Here is a 24,270-nt window from a genome sequence, read left to right as displayed (position 1 = left end):
TCAGAGACCCCATGGACCAAATGCCTGGAGAAGGGTGTGTAAATGAGCTGAGCAAAAAGCAGGAGAGCATTTGAGAGAGAGAGAGAAAAAAGACTAAATGCAACAGGGCCACATCTGGGATTTATTGTGGTGGTCAGCAGAGCTGGAGGAAATTGGCTAGTGTATGTCTGGCACTGAGGTCTGTGTACCGCCCTGTTCTGAATGACAGGAAGCTCTGTGTAAAACCTTAGGGCATTGTGGGAAATCGCCTCTCTATCCTGCTCTACTAACGAATCTCTACAAACAATCTACTTCATATGGAAGCTATTTCCATCCCTTTAATACTAAGCCTCATATACTCAACAATATACTCTGTGTCTATTATGTGCATTACATAAGAATAGCCTCCAAATTCAATAAAGCTAATGAACAAACAGAAGTAAATACAAGCCTAATTTCTAGAGAAGCTGTGATATTTTGTTAAATGCATGAACATTTTTGTTAATTCCCTGTAGCCATTATTTACCCGGCAAACATACAAATAAATTACTTTTAATGTTCTCACTGATCGCCGCGATCATGTAAATATAAACACATTTTTAATTTGATGCATGCAACACAGGCAAAATAAGAGTGAAAATTCAAAGTACATCATTTTAAACTCGAGCTGGTAAATAGATGTGGATCTGAAGAATGACTATAAAAGGATCATCCATCAAAAGCTCAGTTTTTGCAAGCAGAGAAGGGTAGGGTTTCCTCCAATTTTCTCCTCAACCATTAGCATCTCTAAATAGAACTCCCTAAATTCACCCTCCAATTGTTTGAAGAATGGCCCCTACCCTGATCTGTAATGTCTCTAATAAATGCACCAATTAAAAAGAAGCACAAAGTTTGTTCATAATATTTAACACCAGCATTAATGTTTCTCTTGTTCATTTTGTGTAAAGATAAATACTAGATGATCTACCAACAAAGAAAAAGGGAGAACAAGAACATTTTGTTGATTTTAAGAATTACAATTACTTATTTATTCAATATAACCCTTTAGAGTAAAGCATGTGTAGTTTTATAAACACACTAATGCCACAGAATGTCTCCCCACCACTTCCCGTTACAATATTCCAGGCAAAGACAATAAGGCAAAGAAATAAGACAAATTCAGCAGTCCTCCTCTCTCTGTGAGATATAATACATGTGTAAATGTTGCCGAGTTCCAAGCTCTTTCTGAGCTCTTTCTCGAGATACTGAACCTCGACCTGTCCACGGACGAAGCCACGGGTTCCTGCTGAAGAACCTACTTTTCTTTGATTTCAACTGGAAACTAATTTTTCTGGTTTGCGTCAGTGGAAATGAACTGAATGGTTATAAATTTAGTTCATGAACAGATGGAAAAGCACAATGTGTAGCACCACCTTAAGTTCTCTCTGGAAATATCTCTGAACATACAGCAGAAAGTGAAATAACTATTCGCGTATGCGTATTTCAACAATAGGAGTCAGTCACTCAGTCAGTCAGTAAGGGAAAATGCCCTGTAGGCAGTTCGGCAAAAAACCTGCTTATATTTCAAAAATGATCTCAGACAAAATATGTTCGCAAAAGGACATATTATTAAAGTAGTAAAATGCGAAATAGTTTAGGATTATATATATAATTTGTATGTGATTTATAAGTTCTATGTTTGCGATCACATTTTGCTTCAGTAAGTTTTATTCTCGCTCAAAGCTGTTTTTTTGAATTTGATTGTCTAGAAGTATCGTTTAAATGTTTGTTTATTTATTTATTTATTTCACTAATCTGATTCTATAGAAATGGTTTCAACCTACGCATAGTGAAAGCAAGGTCAGTTCTGTTCTCTCTGAGAGGCATCTCAGAGGATCAAACCGTATTTACGTATTTAAGATTGTGAAAATTGACACATTGTGGTCACTTTTGGTAATATTCATTGTAACCTGCCCTGAATTATAAAAAAAAGTAAGTGAAATATGAAAGTTGCATGTTCAAATATCTGATCTGAATCAGGATTCCTGGGATTTTTTCCCTTCAGACTGCTGGAAAATTGAATTTCAGCACCCTTGTGAAAATTAATTTAATGATTCTCATTTGAAAGCTCATTTGAATACTGCAGCAGTACTGTTGAGGCCAATATTGCAATAATGATTATCAAACAATATATTATATAACCTTGCAGTGTATTATGAATAGGGAAATGGAGAATTATGATAGCATGCTGAATCTCAACAAATGTCCATATCCAACACAAAGCAGTGAGTGTAATGAGTCTATTCAGCATTCTGTTATTACATAGTGCTCTGCTCAGGAGAAATCTTTCTAACATGTACATGGGCTTCCAATCAGGAAGAAGACACTGCACTTACAAAGATTCAGACAATAACAAAGCCCACACTTTGTTATTGTCTGGGTTAACAGCACAAAACCTTTAATGTCAGCACTGGACAGGCTCAGCTCACAAGCAGCTCATAGATTAATGAGTGTCTTTATCTCTGTCAGTGTATTACGCACACACAAGCACCTTCATGGTTGAAGTGGACATTACATAAACCTCCTTTCATTTGATGAAAAATACTTGTACTAATACAACCACCCCTAACCCTGACCTTAAAACATCTTCACCTTAAAATGTTATGATTTATGTCATGGGGACATGGTTTTTGTCTCCATAAGGACAACAAGTCCCCACAATGTGTGTGTGAAGGCAGATTTTGGTTCCCACAACATGAACATCTAGACCACGCACATGCCTGACTTCAAATTGCAGCCAACACTCCACAAACATAAGCATGGCAAATCTTCTACACAGTGATTACGTAGACACCTTGTGTACACCACTCTTATTGCTGATGTTTTTCCTCTACTTCAGCAATCACATTAACAGTTTGTACAATTCTGTGCCAAAGCCAGAAAGTACCCTTTTTAATTATGAAAAAAAACTATGCTATGCTTTGATCTGGCCAGTGTGTGTTCAGCAAGGCCACTCGTCAATCTGACTGACAGTCATCTGCCGACAGTATATGTGTTAAATACACACATGTCCATGTGAAAGCATGTAACACATCTCTCTCTCTCTCTCTCTCACACACACACACACACACACACACACACACACACACACACACACACACACACACACACACAAAAGAAGCACCAGTCTGCTGGTATGAGCCTACGATACTCAAAGGCATTTATTCCAGTTTATTTAAAAACTTGTTTTGTGGAGATAAATTGTGACCGCAAGTTACCAAAAGTACTATACATTTAACATAAGTGGATTCAAGGAGTCTTTAAAAAAAATATAAAAATGTGTTATGTTCCCACTGTGTGTTCATGTACTGTCCCTTTAAAATCATGCTACTCACCTTTAGCATGGATACAACCTAAATGCAGAGGCTAAACCAGTGACTCAAGCGGCTCGTACCAAAGAAAAACACAACGTCTGTGGTTTGGATGTGTTTTGCTTTGACTTTAATTAAGACGACATTGGACAGTAAACAGTGCTCAGACATCAATAGAGGAACAAGCTCCCAGCAGCATTAGAGAGAAAATATTCCATATTTTATACTGGAGCATATTTATAGTACAAGCATTTTCTATGAGGGTCAAAAATACAAAAATAATATAATCATTCATTAATCGTAATCATGGTAAAATGTAGAATTGATCATGATAATGATTTGGGCTCATATCGCCAGCCCTAATATATATATATATATATATATATATATATATATATATATATATATATATATATATATATATATAAACAGATGACAATAATTCAAATAAAACTGACCTGAAGCTCTATGTTTGTTTAGTTTCCTATATAATCTTAACTAAAACATTTCACACACACACACCTTACTGATTAAAAAGTAATAGCGTATGAAAAGATGCTAGGGTAACATACAGGTGCTGGGCATAAAATTAGAATGTCATGAAAAAGTTGATTTATTTCAATAATTCCATTCAGAAAGTGAAACTTGTAGATTATAGTCATTCATTACACACAGACTGATATATTTTAAGTGTTTATTTCTTTTCATTTGATGATTATAACTGACAACTAATGAAACTCCCAAATTCAGTATCTCAGAAAATTAGAATATTGTGAAAAGGTTCAATATTGAAGATACGTGGTGTCACACTCTAATCAGTGAATTAACTCAAAGCACCTGCAAAGGCCTTTAAATGGTCTCTCAGTCTAGTTCTGTAGGCTCCACAATCATGGAGAAGCCTGCTGACTTGACAGTTGTCTAAAAGACGGCAATTGACACCTTACACAAGCAGGACGAGACACAAAAGGTCATAGCTAAAGAGGCTGGCTGTTCACAGAGCTCTGTGTCCAAGCTCATTAATAGAGAGTCGAAGGGAAGCAAAAGATGTAAAAACGTGTACAAGCAATAGGGATAACCGCACCCTGGAGAGTATTGCGAAACAAAACCCATTCAAAAATGTGGGGGAGATTCACAAAGACTGGATTGCAGTTGGAGTCAGTGCTTCAAGAACCACCACGCACAGACTTATGTAAGACATGGGTTTCAGAGACAGTGTCAGAAGCGTCTTACTTTCTAAAAGGACTGGACTGGTCTGATCCACGTTGCTTGAGGTCCAGTTTAAAGTTTCCACAGTCAATGATTGCTTGGGGTGCCATGTCATCTGCTGGTGTTGATCCACTGTGTTTTCTGAGGTCCAAGGTCAAAGCAGCTGTCTACCAGGAAGTTTTAGAGCACTTCATGCTTCCTGCTGCTGACCAACTTTATGGAGAAGCAGATTTCATTTTCCAACAGGACATGGCACCTGCACACAGTGACAAAGCTACCAGTACCTGGTTTAAGGACCATGGTCTCCCTGTTCTTAATTGGCCAGCAAACTCGCCTGACCTTAACCCCATAGAAAATCTATAGGGTATTGTGAAGAGGAAGATGCAATACACTAGACCCAATGCAGAAGAGCTTAAGGCCAGTATCAGAGCAACCTGGGCTCTCATATAACACCTAACAGTGCCGCAGACTGATCGACTCCATGCCACATTGCTGCAGTAATTTAAGGCAAAAGGACCCCCAACTAACTATTCAGTGCTGTACATGCTCATACTTTTCATGTTCATACTTTTCAGTTGGCCATTCATTCATTCATTATCTGTAACTGCTTATCCAGTTCAGGGTCGTGGTGGGTCCGGAGCCTACGCGGAATCATTGAGCGCAAGGCAGGAATACACCCTGGAGGGGGCGCCAGTCCTTCACAGGGCAACACAAACACACACACACATTCACTCACACACACAGACACTTTTGAGTCGCCAATCCACCTACCAACGTGTGTTTTTGGACTGTGAGAGGAAACCAGAGCACCCGGAGGAAACCCACCCAGACACAGGGAGAACACACCACACTCCTCACAGACAGTCACCCGGAGCGGGATTTAAACCCACAACGTCCAGGTCCCTGGAGCTGTGTGACTGCGACGCTACCTGCTGTTTGGGGTTTTCATTAGTTGTCAACTATAATCATCAAATAAAAAGAAATAAACACTTAAAATATATCAGTCTGTGTGTAATGAATGATTATAATCTACAAGTTTCACTTTTTGAATGGAATTATTGAAATAAATCAACTTTTTCATGACATTCTAATTTTATGCCCAGCACCTGTATTATGATCAACCCCGGTAAAGAATTAGATGGTATATTTGGTCAGAGCTGTCCCATTGTTCCAACACAATGACCTCTCTACAGGATTATATGAGTGGGTGGAGGGGCTTGATTATGGCAGGGTGGGTCTGGGAGGCAAGCTGTGATGCTTCAGCAGTACTGCAGCTCAGCAGGGGTCAAAATGATCAGACCTTACCCACCTGTCCATTAATCAAACAATCAGGTCCCTTATACCCCCAACATCTTTCTACACACCCCTACAAGGCCAGATGGAAAATGTGTGTGTGTGTGTAAAGAAAAGAATGAGTAGAGGTCATTAATCCAAATGAACCCCTTATCCTAAGAATCTTTCATCTTTATAAGTATGTGTGAGTGTAATGTGTAGGCTACCGGTCCAGTCACTATCTGTTACCAAAGCAATCAGATTATTTCCTCTATTTTTACACTAAACTTCCCTATATTGTAAACACACTTGCATGATTATCATTTTAAAGGCTTTTGCTTTGTGTAATGAACTGTAATGTATATATATATATATATATAAATCAAGAATACAACAAACAAACATAAAAATCAAAATGTACTCTTTACACAAATGATATATTTACATATAAAGGAATACATAGAAATGATTCATTAAAGTCATGGGCTTTACGATAGCATCTGTGCTGTGAAAATCATTCTTTCATTTACTGTATAAAAATCTGAAAAACTGTCATTGTTAAATACTTATTCAAACAAGCTTTCATTGTAACGTCTGACTAGTTCAACAACACAATAAGTGGTAAAAACAGATACATTTATTTTAAAAATATTAATTAATTCATTGTCTGAAACTGCTTATGTGCTTAGTTTAGCGATATTAAAAATAGCTGACAATATGCTTAAATATTAGTAGTTAAGTTTTTCCATATCTTTGGAAATTATCCACAGGGGAAGGGGGTCTGTAGTTGCAATATACTTTTGGATATGCAATATATGAAATGAACAACAAAAAACGAAAGAAAATTGTTTAATCCAGTATAATATTTAAATTGTAGCCTTAGTTTTTTTTTCCCCATTTATATCTATAAAGTGGTGGACCTTGTGTGATAAATATGGGAAAATGTGGATGGCTGCAGGCTAAAATGCATTCATAAAATATGTTATTGATGTTTTGGCATGAAATATTCAGGTCCAATGAAATCCTTATGACAAAACATGCAGCTTGTTCAGAAATCTTAGTCAAGGGACTGTCTCCGCTAGCGTTCATGTTTACCATCATTAACATTTTTTGAATGGCTGTGCTGCAAAAGCATAGTCAAATATTTCATGTGTCATATCTTTCAAGTGTTTGTTAGGTGCCACGAAGTATACTGCTTACTAGCAGTGTGACGTGTGCTTGTAACTTATGTTTATTGCCGTGTTAACCTACAGGGGAAGTTTCTGAATGCTTCATGGAGAAGTAGGACAGAGAGAGCTGCAAATGCAATATCCTGAGAACCACAGAGTTAAGATACTACAACAGTTACATGACTAAATATGGAAATACAATTTTATCAGTAGTTTGAAATGGTGTAGTTATCATTCTATCACACACCACAACTGTCCGTCTTAGAACTAATGGGTGTTTGCTGTTGATAATGTTGTAGTGATGCTGTTGCCCTCTGGAAAACTGGTCCATTGTGTGACCAGATCTGAGATGGTGAAAAGAAAAAAAAAGTGTGTGTGTGTGTGTGGGGAGGGGGGGGGGCGAATTCTGACGTGCAGACTGACCAATTAAATGTTTACAGAGAAGGTTAATCGACCAATAACGGTAGCTCTACAGTCAGACCGTCCAATCAGAAGATTTTAGGCTACTTCACCACTCCCCCTTCTCACTCAAGCGAACCAATCGGAGTAGGGGAGGGCGGGACTAGTTTGTGAACGAAACGCTTCTCCAAATTCTATATAAACTCTAGAAAAACAAAATCCCAGACATTTTTTGAAGTCTAAAAAAAGAGGACATGTCCGGGTAAAAGAGGACGTCTGGTCACCCTACTACCTGTAGTCTATTGCACTCACATAAGTAACTAAAAAATATCAAACCTGATCATATCAGATAGCAGCTGCTGTTTATTGGAAACAAAACTAATATATGTTTTGAGCCAATAGAACTGGTCAGAAAAAACTGTCTTTTTAAACAATTAGTGGCTTTACTTTAAATCTACCTTTCATTTTTGTGTCAAAAATGTTAAATTATATTAGAAAATCAAATCGTGTAATGACGTTTTATGCTAAAACAGAAAGCCAAAGACAAACAGTCAAAGCACTGGCAGAATCACTTCACACACTTACCTCTCCCATCGTGTCTAAGGCCTGAACTTGTCTCAGCGTAGCGCCCCTGATCCACATGGTAGCCCTGTTCCTGGAGCACCCTCTGATACAACTGGACCTCTGTATCTGAGGCAATGTGATGACCAGTTAACAAAATGGCTTTTCCTGCACAATTCCTCTTAGACCTGTGCTCCTAAAGGAGGTTATAGAGAGAGAGAGAGAGAGAGAGAGAGAGAGAGAGAGAGAGAGAGAGAGAGAGAGAGAGAAAGAGAGAGAGAGAGAGAAAGAGAAAGAGAAAGAGAAAGAGAAAGAGAGAGAGAAAGATGCATGAATAAATGTGTGAAGGTGATGCAACCTCATCTTGAGTTAGGCATTCTTCCATGTTGAAGGCATTCTTCCTAACTACATAACTTACAACATACAACAGTTATCAGTCATGGTAATTAACTGATATTTATATTTGACAGAGACTAATAATAAGTGTAAACATGACTTAAGAGGAGTAAATAATTTATAGACTTCTTGTTCAATGGTTAGTAAATGGCTCACTTAACGAGATGATCTCTGGAAAGAATCTCTATCATTGTATAAAATGTAGGGATCATAACATCAGTGGCTAATCAGTCAGGCCGCCAGTCAGTCTGAAAGACCTGTATTCATTATATTACAGACCCACTTAAGCCTCTACAATGGGTCAGGTAAAAAGGTTAGGGAAGAGAAAGCCAAGTTTATACTCTGCACAGGATTAGGACTTCAAAAAGCCAAGCATGCAGCCAAGAGGAGGAGACTGATGTGGTGGCCGTCACGCAAGAGTAGTGTGGGAGAGGAGAGACTGCCAACTAGGAACTGCTCCAAACTTGGTCAAAACATTTACCACAGGTTAACTCTTTGATGTACAAATATATTGGTGTCATTTTTGCTATACGTCTGACATGTCACAATTATTTTGATAATGATATTAAACTATAAATGATCAAATCTTAATGTAGTAGGTAGATAAATAGATAGATATCCAATGTTGTCACTGACCAACTCAGCTGTAAGAGAAAGTTGGGACCCACTTTGATAAATAACTTTTCCTTTTAATTGCTCTTTTTATTTATTTTATTTGGGAACTGAGAGTACTAAATGTTGACATTGTGCAAGTGGAATTTTTACTCTGTATTCTTCCATATAAGACTTCATCTGCAGGAATTGGATGATTCTCCTCTTCAGGATGAGCTAAAAGAGACAGGTCTGGACTGTAGAACAGTCGAGCATACAAACTCTGTGTCAATAAAAAGACTCTGGTGTACAGCACAGCAAGGAACCAGGCATAGTCATGCAGAAATAACCATGTGCTTCCTTGCAAAAGAGAATACAGCTCTATAAAATCCCAAAGGCACCTTCACATAAATGCATGTCACCTATTTCTTGGGCACTGATGAACACCAATACGATGACAGATGTTGGCTTTTGATCCCTTCACTGATTCACTGTCTTGGGAGGTTCATTTTGTCGGTGACACTCACAACTCAACATTCTTTTTGAGAACAAACTGAAAGCAAACATTTCTCTAGCAAGTTCCATTTTAATATCTTTAATATACTTTTATGAAGGGCCAGTGAAAACATTCATAAAGGTTTGATTAGAGTGTCATGTATTTGAATGGGTATTCATAGAAATATTTTAAATAGTAAAATGGAACTCAATTTAGGAGCCAGTGAAAACCTGTCACCCTGTCATACCAAAATAAAAAAGAGATAGAAAATAAGCTGTCAATGTGACATCAAAATTGACCCATTTTGGAATAAGTATTTATAAATGTTTATGTATGTGTCACTTCTCATGAAGGGATTCTGTAGGTGTCATGTAGCCTTCAAAACAGTGGCGACGTCACATAGATCACATAGATGATTCTGGGGAACGGCTGTTCTCACAGCTAATCACACCCTTCAACCCCATGGTGTGCATTCAGAAGATCCGCATTATTTAAGGTGAAATGATAATCTTGAGTAGGAAACGGACTGTTTGTACGTGGCAGAAGTTTAACTTGTCTGTACGTTTTTATTCACTGGTTGAGCTACCACTGAAACTTATTTGTAACTCAAGCTACTTAGTTTTGTAGCACATTTGGTACGTGGTTACTTTCATGCACTTCTCCCAAATTTGGAGTCAATTCCACCTTAATCTGTGACATCAAAAATAAGTTTCCCCACCATCCAGACGCCTCCAGATGCCGTTTCCAGCAGCACAGCCAGCAACACACAAAGAAAATGCCTGAGCCATTCTGGACCAAGAGCCTTACATTTTTTTTCCACATTAAACAAGCTAGGGCTGTGTACCAACGCCAGAGATTTTTCCAGCATGCAAACTGATTAGAAAGCTAGCAAATGGTGAGGAAACATCCTCTGAATTATAATTATAGAAAAAGTGTTTTTGAGTGCAATAAAATCATAAACATGTATACTTTTGCTTTCATAAAGTGAGCAGGGATTATGCAATAACATAAGTCCCCACCTCTCTCTCCACTTCCACTGTGCCACCTAACCTGCGAATCATAAGCCCAAACCCAAGTTAGCAGGATTGGTTCTTTAGACCTCTGATGTATGAAATCCTGGCTCTTTTAATTTGTCCGTTTAAGACACTGCAGTTTGAAAGTGAAAACACTCTGCAGGTGCTGACTGCTCATGATACGTTGGAGAAATATACAAAAAATTGTATTTGATTTTATTTTTTATAAAATTCAGATGATGTTTCTTCACCATTTGCTATCTCTCTGGTCTGTTTGCGAGCTGGAAACCATTCTAATGTTATGAAGCCCCAAATCGCTTGAGAGAAAAATCTTGAAAAGCAATGAGGATATTGCTTTATTCCTGCTCCATAGGTGGGTAATACTGACTTATTTTTGTTGTTTCAGATTATTTCAGTTGGAACTGACTCTAAATTTGGCAGAGTACTAACTACAAAAAAGGAAACTAAAAGTGCTACAGAACTAAACAACTCAAAGGACAAATTAGTTTCTGTGGTAATTCAAACAGTGAATAAATACGTACAGACAAGTTAAGCTTCAGCCACGTACAAACAACAAACATAGCACATCTCCTCATACATACCATTCCACTTTAATAGATACAGAGTTTCTGAACATTAACAAACCAGCAGACCCACAATCTTAGACATTACCTTAAGGCATGAGACAGAACATTCAACATTGCAACTGGTCAGTTAATGTCTTAGGGACAATAACTATAAGAAAATTAACTAAAAGTAGTAAACCTCTTCCCTTGTCATAGCTGTCGAACTACGTTAAATTTTAAATACATTTTATTGTATTCATGTGCAAATATTTGATACTGGAGTATGCTCCAATTCATTTCCCACTATGGATTAAATTCCTTTTAAATATAGTCTCATTAACTTTGACAGAACAACGCCTCCAGTCAGTCCTCAGCCAATTAGAAAATGTTATGAATTTTGACCAATGAAATTTCTACCACTGCTCCTCTCCCCATTTTCATTGGTTGAAAAGAGAAAGGTCAGCATGCACACCGCTCCAGCCTGCTTTGACTTCAACAGATTCAAAGCTCTTGGATTATGAGGAGTCATAGAGACCAATATTAAATTCACTGAATATCCATGCATGATCACAAATGGATAGCGAGTACACAGGATAAAACTGTGCACTGAACATCTGAGCATGAATTGGTGAAACCTGAACGTGAGCAATGTACGTTTGAGCATGTCAGGCACAAGTATGCGCAAGCACATTTGTTTTGTACCACAGCAACGAATCTCTGAGTGCTCCATGAACAATGCTCTCACAAACAAGATTCAAATAATGCCATAAAATAAAACCATAAGAGCACATGCTCTCACCATCTACATACTGACAAGCATATTCAGTGATATTTTGGTATGTTGTAGCAGGGTCATTGTAGCATTTCACTTTAAATCAATCGACCAACACTGTGTTGGATTGCTATATCTGCGAGGAGATCCATTCAAGTAATACATTGGTTAAAATATTAGATTTGTTTGAATTAGCCAACTTGACTCTTACATCTACATTCAATCTGCAATGGAACAGGGGCAGCTGATTACAAACAACTGAAAATACAACTTGAGTTGGAACTTACTGCAATTCAAGGCAATTCTTTTCTTTTTGGAGAAAGAAGACAGAATCTGTAGAAGTGGAGCTCTTTTTAGAACAGCTAAGCTCTTTTCTCTTTACTCAATCAGAGTAAAGATGAACACTGTTTTGATTTCCTCCTCAGTGGTACTGTACTGCATTTAAAGGAACACTATGCAGCATTTTTACCATAAAAAGAAAGCTTCAAAATGTCTGTGAGGCTCTTTCGCCCTATAATACGATGAATAGTGCCTCTGTTACTGCTCCCGGGGCTGCTCCCCTAAAATACTTGGCCAAGCAATCTTAGAATTACGGGGCACATATCTCTCACAAGAACTGTGTAACACTTTACAGCACATGGTTGTTTACCTTGCTACAAGAAGAATCTAGCTCGGATTTCCCAGTACGGACATTATGGCAGAGAGAGCAAGGAGGAGAAAGAGAGGGAGTAAGAACAGCTCTTCAAGACTTAATGACCTGACTTTACTCAGTGGAGTGACTTGGAACAGATATGAGGACACAAGATAGACACTTTCCTATTCTTGTAAGAGTAGTAAGTAATGTTGGTGCCCTTTTTTATGTATTAGTGAGAAGTTTTGTTGACAAAAGTGTTATGATCAGGTTGTTGAGTGTTACTGAGCAGGGTTTGCAGCTGCTAACTTTAGCCCGATTTGCGAACATTTTAGCATTAGACACTGATTCTAATAATAATAAGTGATCTACTGTAGCTGTTGTGGGGTTGTAATGGCCAGAGATAAACTTTGTGTCAGTGGAATCCAAGCTTTGTTGACAACAATGTTATAATCAGGTTCTGAGAGCTACTGATGAATGAGGGCCATTGGTAGCACACTTTTTAGCGTTAGACAGCAATTCTGCTAGTAAGTGTTTTTCTATTGGTTGCTGTGTAGTTATAATAGCTAGAGTACCACCAAAGTTGCATTTTTGGCTGTAATAACATACTCCAGTGTATATTATAAGCATTATATGGGTTTTATCTTGTAGTCATCATTTTTTTATTACACATTTCTCATTTCCCATGAGGTAGTGTGTGGGATCACCAGAAGCCCTGAGTGTGCTCATCAATTTAAGCCCTGAGAGCTGTTGTGATGTAAATACCCCTTGGCTCAGGTGTGTGTGTGTGTGTGTGTGTGTGTGTGTGTGTGCAAGAGACATGATTTCACAACAATACTGTAAATGTGAATTACACTCAACAACAGGTAGGGGGAGCTCAGGAGACATAAAACTTCTTACAGAGTATTCCTTAAGTGTGGCATGTATACACTATTAGTGCTGATTGTGTGATATTAATTTCTTATTTTATGATGACCATTTCATTGTAAGCTTTTGATTCTTGGGGTGTATCACTGTGAGAAATGTAGTTTGATCCTTCATTCATTCATTCATTCATTCATTCATTTTCTGTAACTGCTTATCCAGTTCAGGGTCGCGGTGGATCCAGAGCCTACCTGGAATCATTGGGTGCAAGGCGGACATTGGGCCCAATGACCACCTTGCGCCCAATGATTCCAGGTAGGCTCTGGACCCACCGCGACCCTGAACTTGATAAGCAGTTACAGATAATATAGTTTGATCCTGATAATCTATATTCATTTATTCATTGCCTGTAACCACTTACCCAGTTCAGGGTCATGGTGGAGCCGGAACCTACCCAGAATCACTTGGCGCAAGGCAGCAACACACACTGGAGAGGGCGCCAGTCCTTCACACTCACACCTATAGACAATTTTGAGTCGCCAATTCACCTACCAACGTGTGTTTTTGGACTGTGGGAGGAAATGGAAAACCTGGAGGAAACCCACACAGACACGGGGAGAACACACCAAACTCCTCACAGACAGTCACCTGGAGCAGGACCTGAATCCACACCCTCCAGGCCCCTGTAGCTATGTGACTTCGACACCACCTGCAGCACCACGGTGGTAATCTATATTTTTCATGTCAATATCTGTTGATGATGACAACACCAATACCCTGTCCTCCTCCAAAAGTTATATAATGCAGTTTCTGAGAATCAGTGCCAGATGCTCTATTCTCACTACTGCAGGTCAGCAAAGTATCACAATTATTTAAAAGCTATGATTTTAGGGTACAAGTATTACTTAGTGTTCCTTTAAGTAATTATGATGATAGGATTCCACTGCCACTGTCATTTTTTTAATGTTCTTTATAAGTAAATATGACCTAAATTTGCTGGGTTTGAACTCTTCCTGTTTTGCTTGCCCATCTCTCTCTCTCCTTTCTGCTCTTTTGCATCTCTCTCTCTCTCCTTTCTGCTCTTTTGCATCTCTCTCTCTCTCTCTCTCTCTCTCTCTCTCTCTCTCTCTCTCTGGGGAGCACTCAGTTTAGGCCTGTTTGGGGCAGTTCTATAATGAAATAATAATGTTTGTGTCCTGGTCGTGGTTGGGCCTGGGGAAACTAAGGCAGCAGTGTAATTGCATGGTTTAGATTAGCATCTACAGTGAGGGGGAAAGAGGAGCAAAAAGGGACTATAGTGAAGTGGAGAAGGAGCATGAAGGGGCAGAAGGAGGAAATGGCTGATGCAGTAGAGAGAAAGTTGGGAAAAACTACAGAGAACTAAAAGGTGGAAGTGAGATTTCAGTGAAGAAAATTGGGAAAGAAGGAGGGAGAGAGAGAGAGAGAGAGAGAGAGAGAGAGAGAGAGAGAGAGAGCTAGCTTTTGAGTTCTCTAAATTGTCATGTGGCCGAGCTCCCAGATGGAAATATTTATGAGCTGAGGGAACTAGGCCCCTCAATGAGAGAGTGAGAGAGAGAGAGACCGATTGAATGAACCGAGAGAAAATGCATGAAGCGCTTTTTAGACAAGCATAAAATATTTCCACAAAATTCAGATCAAAAACTGGTTCTGAACTCCTAAATACCAAAAGCATCCCAAACAGGGCCTTCATGCAAAATTCTGCAGAAAGGTATTAAAAGTTCAACACATTAGGCCGATCCCCATTGATTTTACAATTTTGGCTCCATCAAAAATCCAGTGATCTGAGCACATTGCAGTATAAAGCACTTCAAACTCAAGAGTTCAGCTCTAGACAAAGTACCCTCTGTCAGCTGGTTCTGAGACCAATGGTGCTTTTCTACTGCATAGTCCATAATTTACTCGACTTCAATAGGCAAAGTTGGTACCTGGGATGTGGAACGGGATATTATTTAGTCCCATTATTTGTGGTTCCAAATGAGCCAAGTAGGGACTAAATTTTACATGTAAACTTTACAAAGCAAACAAAATGCGGGCACCCATTACAAACTTGCTCATCAAATTACTGTAAATATCACATTTGTTTTTATCCCACTCACAACTGCAGCTTGTAAAAATTACACCACAGTCTTTTGAAGAAGTTCAAACACTCCTTAGATTTGATCACTGGGAAGATGAAGCAACAAAGAACTGGGACATGGAACTGTGGTTCAGTCCCAAACAACAACAACAACAACAACACACAAATACACAATGAGGCAACAACACTTAAAAATACAGCCACTGTTGTTGTGGATTCCAAAGCCTGTGGTTCCTGTTAGAGACGGGGATATCACTGGCAGAAAAAAAATAAATAAATAAATAAATAAAATAAAATAAAAAACAACTTTTTGTGGGGGTGGGTGATAGGTCCCAAGGCCGTGTAGAGTCGTGTAGAGCAAGTAAGTGAAAAAGCACCATAATTAACCCATGGACCACTAACCCACAGCAGCCCCAGTCCAGCATTAGTGACCACAGTCAAATCAGTGTAAACACAGCAAAAACACATATCTGGAACACTGAGACACTGAAACTAAAAGACACTCTGAACAACGATGCTACTGGACCCGGATTAACAGAACATCTGTACACAGTCAGAGATCCACAGCGAAGACCTATCCTAACCAAGTACAGGCTCAGTGACCACAGTGACATGCAGATAAATGAAGCACTCAGAAGACTGTTTGATCCCTGTGAGAGTGATGAGGTTGAGACAGAGCTGCACTTTCACCTCCACTGTCAAAAATGTATTCCAATTCGACGACATTTTTATCAAAACAAAAGACACTCCCAAATTTTGAGATTTCGACAGAAACCAAAAAAATAAAGAATTCTGCTTTGTGAAGGGAATGCAGTGTCCCTTGCTGCAAAACATGTGGCAACCAGTTGAGGGACAGTGAGTAACTGTCTAGCACCCTGTTTAGACCCCTCACTTTAACTACACACATCTAAACATAAAGTAGTATTACTAATGGTATTACATTTATTTATGTATTTAACTATTTTCTAATTTTACTTTCATTAGTATTATTGTGGGTGGCACAGTGGTGCAGCAGGTAGTGTCGCAGTCACACAGCTCCAGGGATCTGGAGGTTGTGGGTTCGATTCCCGCTCCGGGTGACTGTCTGTGAGGAGTTGGTGTGTTCTCCCCGTGTCCGCGTGGGTTTCCTCCGGGTGCTCCGGTTTCCTCCCACAGTCCAAAAACACGTTGGTAGGTGGATTGGTGACTCAAAATTGTCCGTAGGTGTGAATGAATGTGTGTGTGTGTGTGTGTCTACTACTTTGTGTGTTAACTACTTTTTACTTTTTTTTTTAAAGCTACTTTGATTTAAGAGAGAGAGAGAGAGAGAGAGAGAAAGAGAGAAAGAGAGAGAGAAAGAGAGAAAGAGAGAGAGAGAGAGAGATATTAAACACTACAAAGGAAGAAATAAACAGAGAGAGTAACAGAAAGAAAATACAGAAGATTAAGAAAATAAGTGTCTAAAAGTCAGTAAAACTGTAAGAGAGAATAAAAAAGATGGTGAGAAAGTACGAGAGAAAGTTAACAGAGTGGAAAAAAGGAAACAGGAAGAAAGTAATAGACTAATACACAGCAAAGGGAAGAGAGATAAACAGACAGAGAAAGTAATGGAAAGAGAAAACCGAGATGGCAGAAACTAAAACAGATAGAGAAAAAAAACAGGGATAAAGACTGAGAGTGGATAGAGAGATGTTAAAATTCAGAGTTTATCAGTGGAGTTTTACTCTAAACTGTCAGTATGGATTGTTTGCACTTTTTATACTGTCAGTAACTGCAGTGTTAACATCACAGGGAATGTTAGTGGGAGTGTTCAGAACCAGACCAGCTCCACAGTTTGACATTGTTTTGAAACTCCTCCAATCCTCTGAGATTTAGCCAGAAAATTTTATGGATAGAGATTTAATAATAGAGACGAGGAAAGGCTATTATTATTATTATTATTATTATTATTATTATTATTATTATTATTAATGGACGAATTAATAAATTAATATACAAAACAGCAAAAACACAGTGTCTGCATTTTGTCTTACAAATTTACTTAAGGAATTCTGCTATTTCAAAGCTGCACCAGTGTGGACACACAGTTAGTATAATCTCCATGGAAAACTGCACACAGGGTCCTTTATCTTACTCAATACCAAGCATCCCCAATAGGGAATAAAGCCCTGACCCCAACATTGGACTAAGGAACTGCATTCTCACTCAGTCCAATTCCTCTGGAGTAGAGTGGCTTTTTCCATCCACATCAGCCCCCTGATCTCACTTGGATTACTGTGGCTGAATGCTGTTAAATCCAAACAAAGAATATCACTGCAGTAAATGGGGACCAATATCCTATAAACAGTCTTGATTTTAGAAGAAATGAGCTGTTGTCCACAAACAGGAGCAATGACACTGAGACATTGGGGACTCCCATGTCAAGTCACTCTGACCAGGGCCTGTGTGTGTGTGTGTGAAACTTCATTTGCTACGTGGGGTACGAAATTCCACACTGTACCCAGCTATAAATAATCCAACTATTTTGAAAAAGGCCACCTCCTGTCCTGTCCCTAAAGGGTCATAACCCCTGGAGCCCTAGAGCTTCTTACAGTTCATATGACATTGCACGCAAATGCACAAACACTCACAGAGAGTTCTGACCACCCCAAAATAGAGGACACACACACACACACAAACCATTAGGCTGTCCAGTCAAGGTCAAAAGACTATACTTGGAATGTTTTGCATGTCTAGGGTGGCTTCCATCTGCTTCATTTAAAGCAAGTCCTCTCCAAATCAAACAAGCAACTATTATACTCCTTTCTCACTTCACGGTGCCAAAGCAGTATAATCGCTGGAAGACTTCACAAAGGCTTCAAACATGCTGTCTATGCTTTAATGTTTTAGTGTAAAACAACATGTTTATTATAACCCTTTCAGGACATGAAAAAAGTAACAGTATTGTTTAGAGACACGTAGATAAAGTCAAATGTTTGTGTGTACTATAAGCAGCTGCTGAGAACATGATCAAAGGCAATGGTCACGATTGTATATAAAAATCTGAATAGGTTTCCTCATTGTTTGCTAGGTCTCAGGTCTGTTTGCATGCTTAAAACAGGCATGCTAGTCAGACTCTCTCTCTCTCTCTCTCTCTCTTTCTCTCTCTCTCTCTCTCTCTCTCTCTCTCTCTCTCTCTCCTCATGGCAGACAACAAAGAGAACTCAAAAAGCATGAACCAAGATGAGGATATTGAACTATTCCTGCTCCATAGGTAGAATATATTCACTTATTTTTGCTGTTTCGGATTGCTTAAGGTGGAAGTGTCTTCAAATTCACAAGATGGCGAACTGCATGAAAGTAAACACAGACAGAAAGTGTACAAAACTAAACAGCTCAAGTTACAAATGTGTTGCTGTGGTAATTTAAAAAGAACGAATAAAAATTTACAGACAAATTAAAAGTAATTTTTTCTCTCAAACATACCATTACAACATAAAAGGGCTTCTGAACATAAACAAACCAGAGAGAACTGCAGTACCCTACAAATGTAAACATTCCCTTAAATTGTTGAACTAAATTATATTGTTAAAAAAAGTACAATTTTGTACCAGGTCACCGGCTATTAAGAAGGTGGTTATTTTTATTTATATATTTATTATTTTTTAATATTCCAAAACATGTCTATAAATAAGAGACTTTATTTGTCTGGCAACATACAGCAACGTTTCTGGGACATAACGGCCCTGTGCACAGAGTACTGTGACAGTGTTCCCTAAAATGGAATTCTGGCTTTGCCAGCGGTGTGTATTAAATTTTGGACCCCCAAATTAGAACTTGGGGAAGTCAAGCCCAAATGAGAACATGTTAAAAAATGTTCAGTTGTGCCAACTTTTTCTGAATACATTTTAACAGTTTTACTAATATCTCTTGACAGTGGGACATAGCTAAGAACCTAAAGAAATTGCAAAGAAATGCAGTTACTGTGTGAACAACTGTGCATATGAAAGACACACACATACAGATTGAGACAGAAAGAGAGAGAGAGAGAGAGAGAGAGAGGGGGGGGGGGGGGGTGGGGGTGTGGGTTGTTGGTATTCACTGATGGCTTCTGAGCCTGTTTGTCCATACTAAGAGGATGCTTTACTTTGTTACTGGCAGAAAATTTGGCAACAACTCCACATTTTTATTCAAACTTTCTACACTTGTCCCCCTCTATGTCTCCCCATCCTTCTTTCTTCTAATACTTCTCATCAAGGCCCTTTCTCTCTCTCTCTCAAAGTGGAGTTCTGTTACCACTGGCTCCATGGATTAGGTTCAAAAGTCTACCATGTCGGCTGAGTCCCAAGTTAAAAATACTCTCAACAACAAAATACTCAAACCATTAAACCATTCTCTCTCTCTCTCTCTCTCTCTCTCTCTCTCTCTCTCTCTCTCTCTCTCTCTCACTTAAAAGACATTAGCCTCTGCAGCACAAGCAACGCCTGGTAAAACTGTACAATATGTTCACTCACTATATATACATTTAATATCCAGGCATACTGCTGAAGTGGTCAACATCACGCAAGCCATTTTCTGCACTCAATCATGTCACTCAGATTACATTCTTACATGCAGCCTACACACTTAAACCACAGAGATCGTGCTGGGAAACATCCATCATTCCTCAAGGACAGAAATGCCATGGCTAAAGCTATACATTGTTACTACTGTAACAACACCTCATATCTGTAATGGCAGCTTTATGGGGACATGCTTGTAAAGATGTCTCATAAAGATATTCTTAAATTTAATGTGCCTTAAAATAACAAAATCCTGAACTATTTCTATTGTTTGTTTTTTTGTTTTTTTTTTTAACAGAGACACAACTACAAACAGATGTAAAAGCATAGAGTACAAAATATGTTAAGTAGCATAAATAACAGAACTCATGTAAAGTAATAATATAAATATAGGTCTCCATATTCAAATTAGAACAAAGAAGAAAAGAAAGAAAAAGAAAAAAGAGGGAAAGAAGTGAGGGCTGGGGGGAGTAGGTACTCAATCCACAGATAAAGAGGTCAATGATGCAATATATGCAAGAAAAGGGCGCCATTTGTCATAGAAGTTAGTGATACGGCCATTGGAGGTTGCCAGGATTTTTTCCATTTTTAGTGTTGTAACACTTCCCTAAGCCAAATTGAAATTAGAGGAGGATTAGGAGATTTCCACAGGCGAAGGATACAGCGTCTGGCTATTAGTGAAGTGAAGGCCAGTACCCCAGACAGCATGGCTGACAAATAAGGGAGATTTTACGGAATATCCGAATATGACAAGGGAAACATCTGGGGCAATGTTTACACCAGTGATCATAGTGCAAAAATAAAACGTGACATATGTTACAAGGGGACTCGGCACATCTATTACAACAATAATCTACTGATAATGGATAACATTTGAGTAATTGTGACTACTCTATGTAGAACCTTGAATTGTAAAAACTGAAGTCTGACACAGGGTGCACCCGTACGAATGGTTTTAATCGCCCCACTCTACAAGTCGTCTGTACAATTAATCCCTAACTCTTGCGCCCATGCATGTCTAGTTTTAAGTGACGAAACCTCAGTAAATGTCATGAGCTGTGACTATTTCTATTGTTTCATTCATCATCTGTTTATCAAGGTAAAGATCATCTGACGATTTCAAACTGTACATATAAACGTACACCAAAAGCAGTCAAATGGTTAAGATTCTCATGAGCACAACTGATTTAAACTACATAAAGAATATTACAGTAAATGAACATATATATATAATGATAACTGGGTTAGGAACACCTTGTATGTACTACACTCATTGTCCATTTTATTGACTTTGCAGTTCTCCAGTTACAGACTAGTCCATCTATTTATACTGCATACTTTCTTTTCCCCATTTCACCCTGCTCTTTAATGGTCAGGTACCCCACAGTACCACCACAGAGCAGGTATGATTTGAGTGGTGGGTTATACTAGCACTGCAGTAACATTCATGTGGTGCTGGTATGAGTGGAAGAGACAAAGCAGTGCTGCTGGACCCCTCAGTGTCACGGCTCGACTGAGAATAGTCCTTCTTCTTCTACCTTCAGCTGCCCCCATCAGGGATGCCACAGCGGATCAATTTATCCACGTTGTCAATTTGGCACAGTTTTGCACCAGATGCCCTTCCTGACACAACCCTCTCTATTATACAACCAAAAATATCCAGCCACTGATGAAGGTCTAAAGTTTGACCGACACAGACTGTGCAGTAACAGCTCATACCAGCACAACACACACTAACACACCACCACATCATTGTCACTGCAGCTCTGAGAATGATCCACAACCCAAATCATACCTAACATACTAAGCAGCGGGGACTCTCTTATGTAAATTTGGATGCTCTCTGCTCTGTTCTTCTCTACTGTAGTGACTGCCAATGAAAGGCAAGTTTTAAGCCTTCACTAAAAAATATAATCAGGTTTGTTTAATCTAATTTAAAAAGAGAAGAACACAGTATGACTGAAGCCTTGTTGCTTTCATCAGCCTCCTGACCTGAAGCCCTATTGGCCAGGATACTGGTTGTCTTTCAAGGCTGATATGTCACTAAATTCAGCATCATGAGGTAATCCCTGCTCACTGTGAGGATGTGTGTATGTGTGTGTGCCGGTTAGGGTGGGTTGAGTGTTGGGGGAGGTCTAGACTGAGGATGTATAAGCTGTAGAGAAAGCATGAATGGAACTGTAAGGATTTTGGAAGAGAGTCAAAGGACCTAAGCCCAGAGCCCAGTTGATAAACTGACTCATTATGTAACAAAACACAAATCTTGTCCATTCACACACACACACACACACACACACACAAACATTAACTGCTTTCAGACTAAATGGAGACCATCATGTTAAGTTTTGGGGCAACACATCTACTTATTATGGTGATCCACAAAACAGTGCGACTCAGTCATTAGGTCTGTTGAAGTGCTTGTTGCTGTGGAGCAGCAAACAAACTTAACAACCATGAGATAAGCATACAACCTAATTCTGCCGAGACAAACACATGACATCTGACCTGAGCCAGGATGCCTCCACACACACACACACACAGTCTGCATGCCTAAGAACACAGGTGTTGCTTTGAACATAATATTAACACAGATGACTGCTGTGAACTGCTCAAAATAAAGCTTCACAGTTGGTAAAGAATTAGGATTAGATGTTAGCATGAAAAAAAAAATGACATGTTTCCAGAAAGTAAAGAAGCACAAATGATTGTAGACACTGAGAAGTTGTATAACACTGACGACATTAGAACACATTTTACATCTAAAAACATTCCTTGTTTCTAAAAACATTTTTACATTTCAGGCTGTAAATAAACAACAAAGGGTTTTAGGAAATTTTGTTTTTTACATATTTACATATTTATATAATTATGTGCAATGAAATAAAGATGTATGAAGTTTACTAATATTTCTAACATCACAATCTACAGATTCAAAAATCTATATCTTTAAGATTATTTTTTCCCCCCAGAAATACACTGTAAATTTAATAATCACCGCTTTCCATTTATCAACACTTCATGTTTATTAGAGATTTTTGCAGAAAAATAAGAAATAAAAAAATGTCCATTGTATAATTACATTGTATATAAAATGATCAAAATTCATGAATATTTCAAATGACAGTCAATTGGCATCACACACGGTGCTCTATGTAGGATATTGGATAACAATATCTGGGTAGATAGAGAGAGAGAAAGAGAGAGAGAGAGAGAGAGAGAGAGAGAGAGAGAGAGAGAGAAAAAGAGAGGTCATGGTGGGTAGCAGGTTGGGGGTTCACAGCCGACAGAGACACAGCTGTCATACTCCATGGAACACACTCTTCCTGCTTAAAGTTAGTTAACAGGGGGATTATCATAGGCACATGTCAACAATACAAGCTTAAGCTCCTGCAGCTCTCTCGCTCACTCTTCTCAACTTTCTTTTCAACCTTTGGTTCATGCCACCTCTCGCAACACACACATACACTTTCCATTTGGACTAAAGTCAAAGATTAATAAATCTGTGTCGGGGCATCTGGGATGTCTTGACACATATATTCTGCCCTGTGTCTATTATGAACTGGTGCAGGTGTGTTATATCGATACTGAGCAGAATCATGTGTGCACATAAATAAACCCTCTTCCACACTGTCACTTAGCCCATTGCTAGCCAGCATTCAGCTTTTCCTCCAAAAATACTTTAATACTTCTAAAATTTATGTTCAAAAGCTGTAAATTTTTGGCTTGGTGAAATCTCAGGCAAATTTTAATTAAATTATTTGAATTAGTGGGATTACTTCCAGATTTAAAAAAAAATATATATATATATTTATATATATAAAACAAATTTGTAAAGAGAATACTGCTGCAGTGGGTTCGATTCCCGCTCCGGGTGACTGTCTGTGAGGAGTGTGGTGTGTTCTCCCTGTGTCTGCGTGGGTTTCCTCCGGGTGACTGTCTGTGAGGAGTGTGGTGTGTTCTCTCTGTGTCCACGTCGGTTTCCTCCGGGTGCTCCGGTTTCCTCCCACAGTCCAAAAACACACGTTGGTAGGTGGATTGGTGACAAGATTGTCCGTAGGTCTGAGTGAATGTGTGTGTGTGTGTCTGTGTTGCCCTGTGAAAGAGGTGAGGTCTTATTCCTTCTTATTCATGACTAAATTACTCACCTGTGTTAAGGTTGTACTGTACAGCATAAGTTTAAAGAGCAATGCAAATAAATTTACTGAAGAATTTAGCAAGAACACAATCTGGTAGCTCTTTTTGTGTTCTTTTGATAGTTTATGACTGTACACAAGAGTAATGTCTGCTTGCTTTCGAATATGTCTCAGGATAACATAATTCCCATAACTACTGCAGAAACCATTCATTCATTCATTCATTCATTCATTGTCTGCCAGTTCAGGGTCAC

General features: G+C 38.7%; 1 protein-coding gene across 2 annotated transcripts in view; it reads right to left on the bottom strand.

Annotated features, from left to right (window-relative positions):
• cped1 (cadherin-like and PC-esterase domain containing 1) overlaps positions 1–24,270 on the bottom strand; it is a 93,490-nt gene that overhangs the window by 66,389 nt on the left and 2,831 nt on the right. For both annotated transcript variants that reach the window (XM_066669919.1, XM_066669918.1), the window contains exon 2: positions 7,961–8,132. In XM_066669919.1, the coding sequence (XP_066526016.1) occupies positions 7,961–8,132 (172 nt within the window). The remainder of the gene's footprint in view (positions 1–7,960; positions 8,133–24,270) is intronic.

This window comes from Hoplias malabaricus, chromosome 4 (assembly GCF_029633855.1).
Source record: "Hoplias malabaricus isolate fHopMal1 chromosome 4, fHopMal1.hap1, whole genome shotgun sequence".
Classification (NCBI taxonomy): Eukaryota; Metazoa; Chordata; class Actinopteri; order Characiformes; family Erythrinidae; genus Hoplias; species Hoplias malabaricus.
The sequence above is the reverse complement of the archived record's forward strand: the minus strand, read 5'-3'. Positions and strand labels throughout refer to the sequence as shown.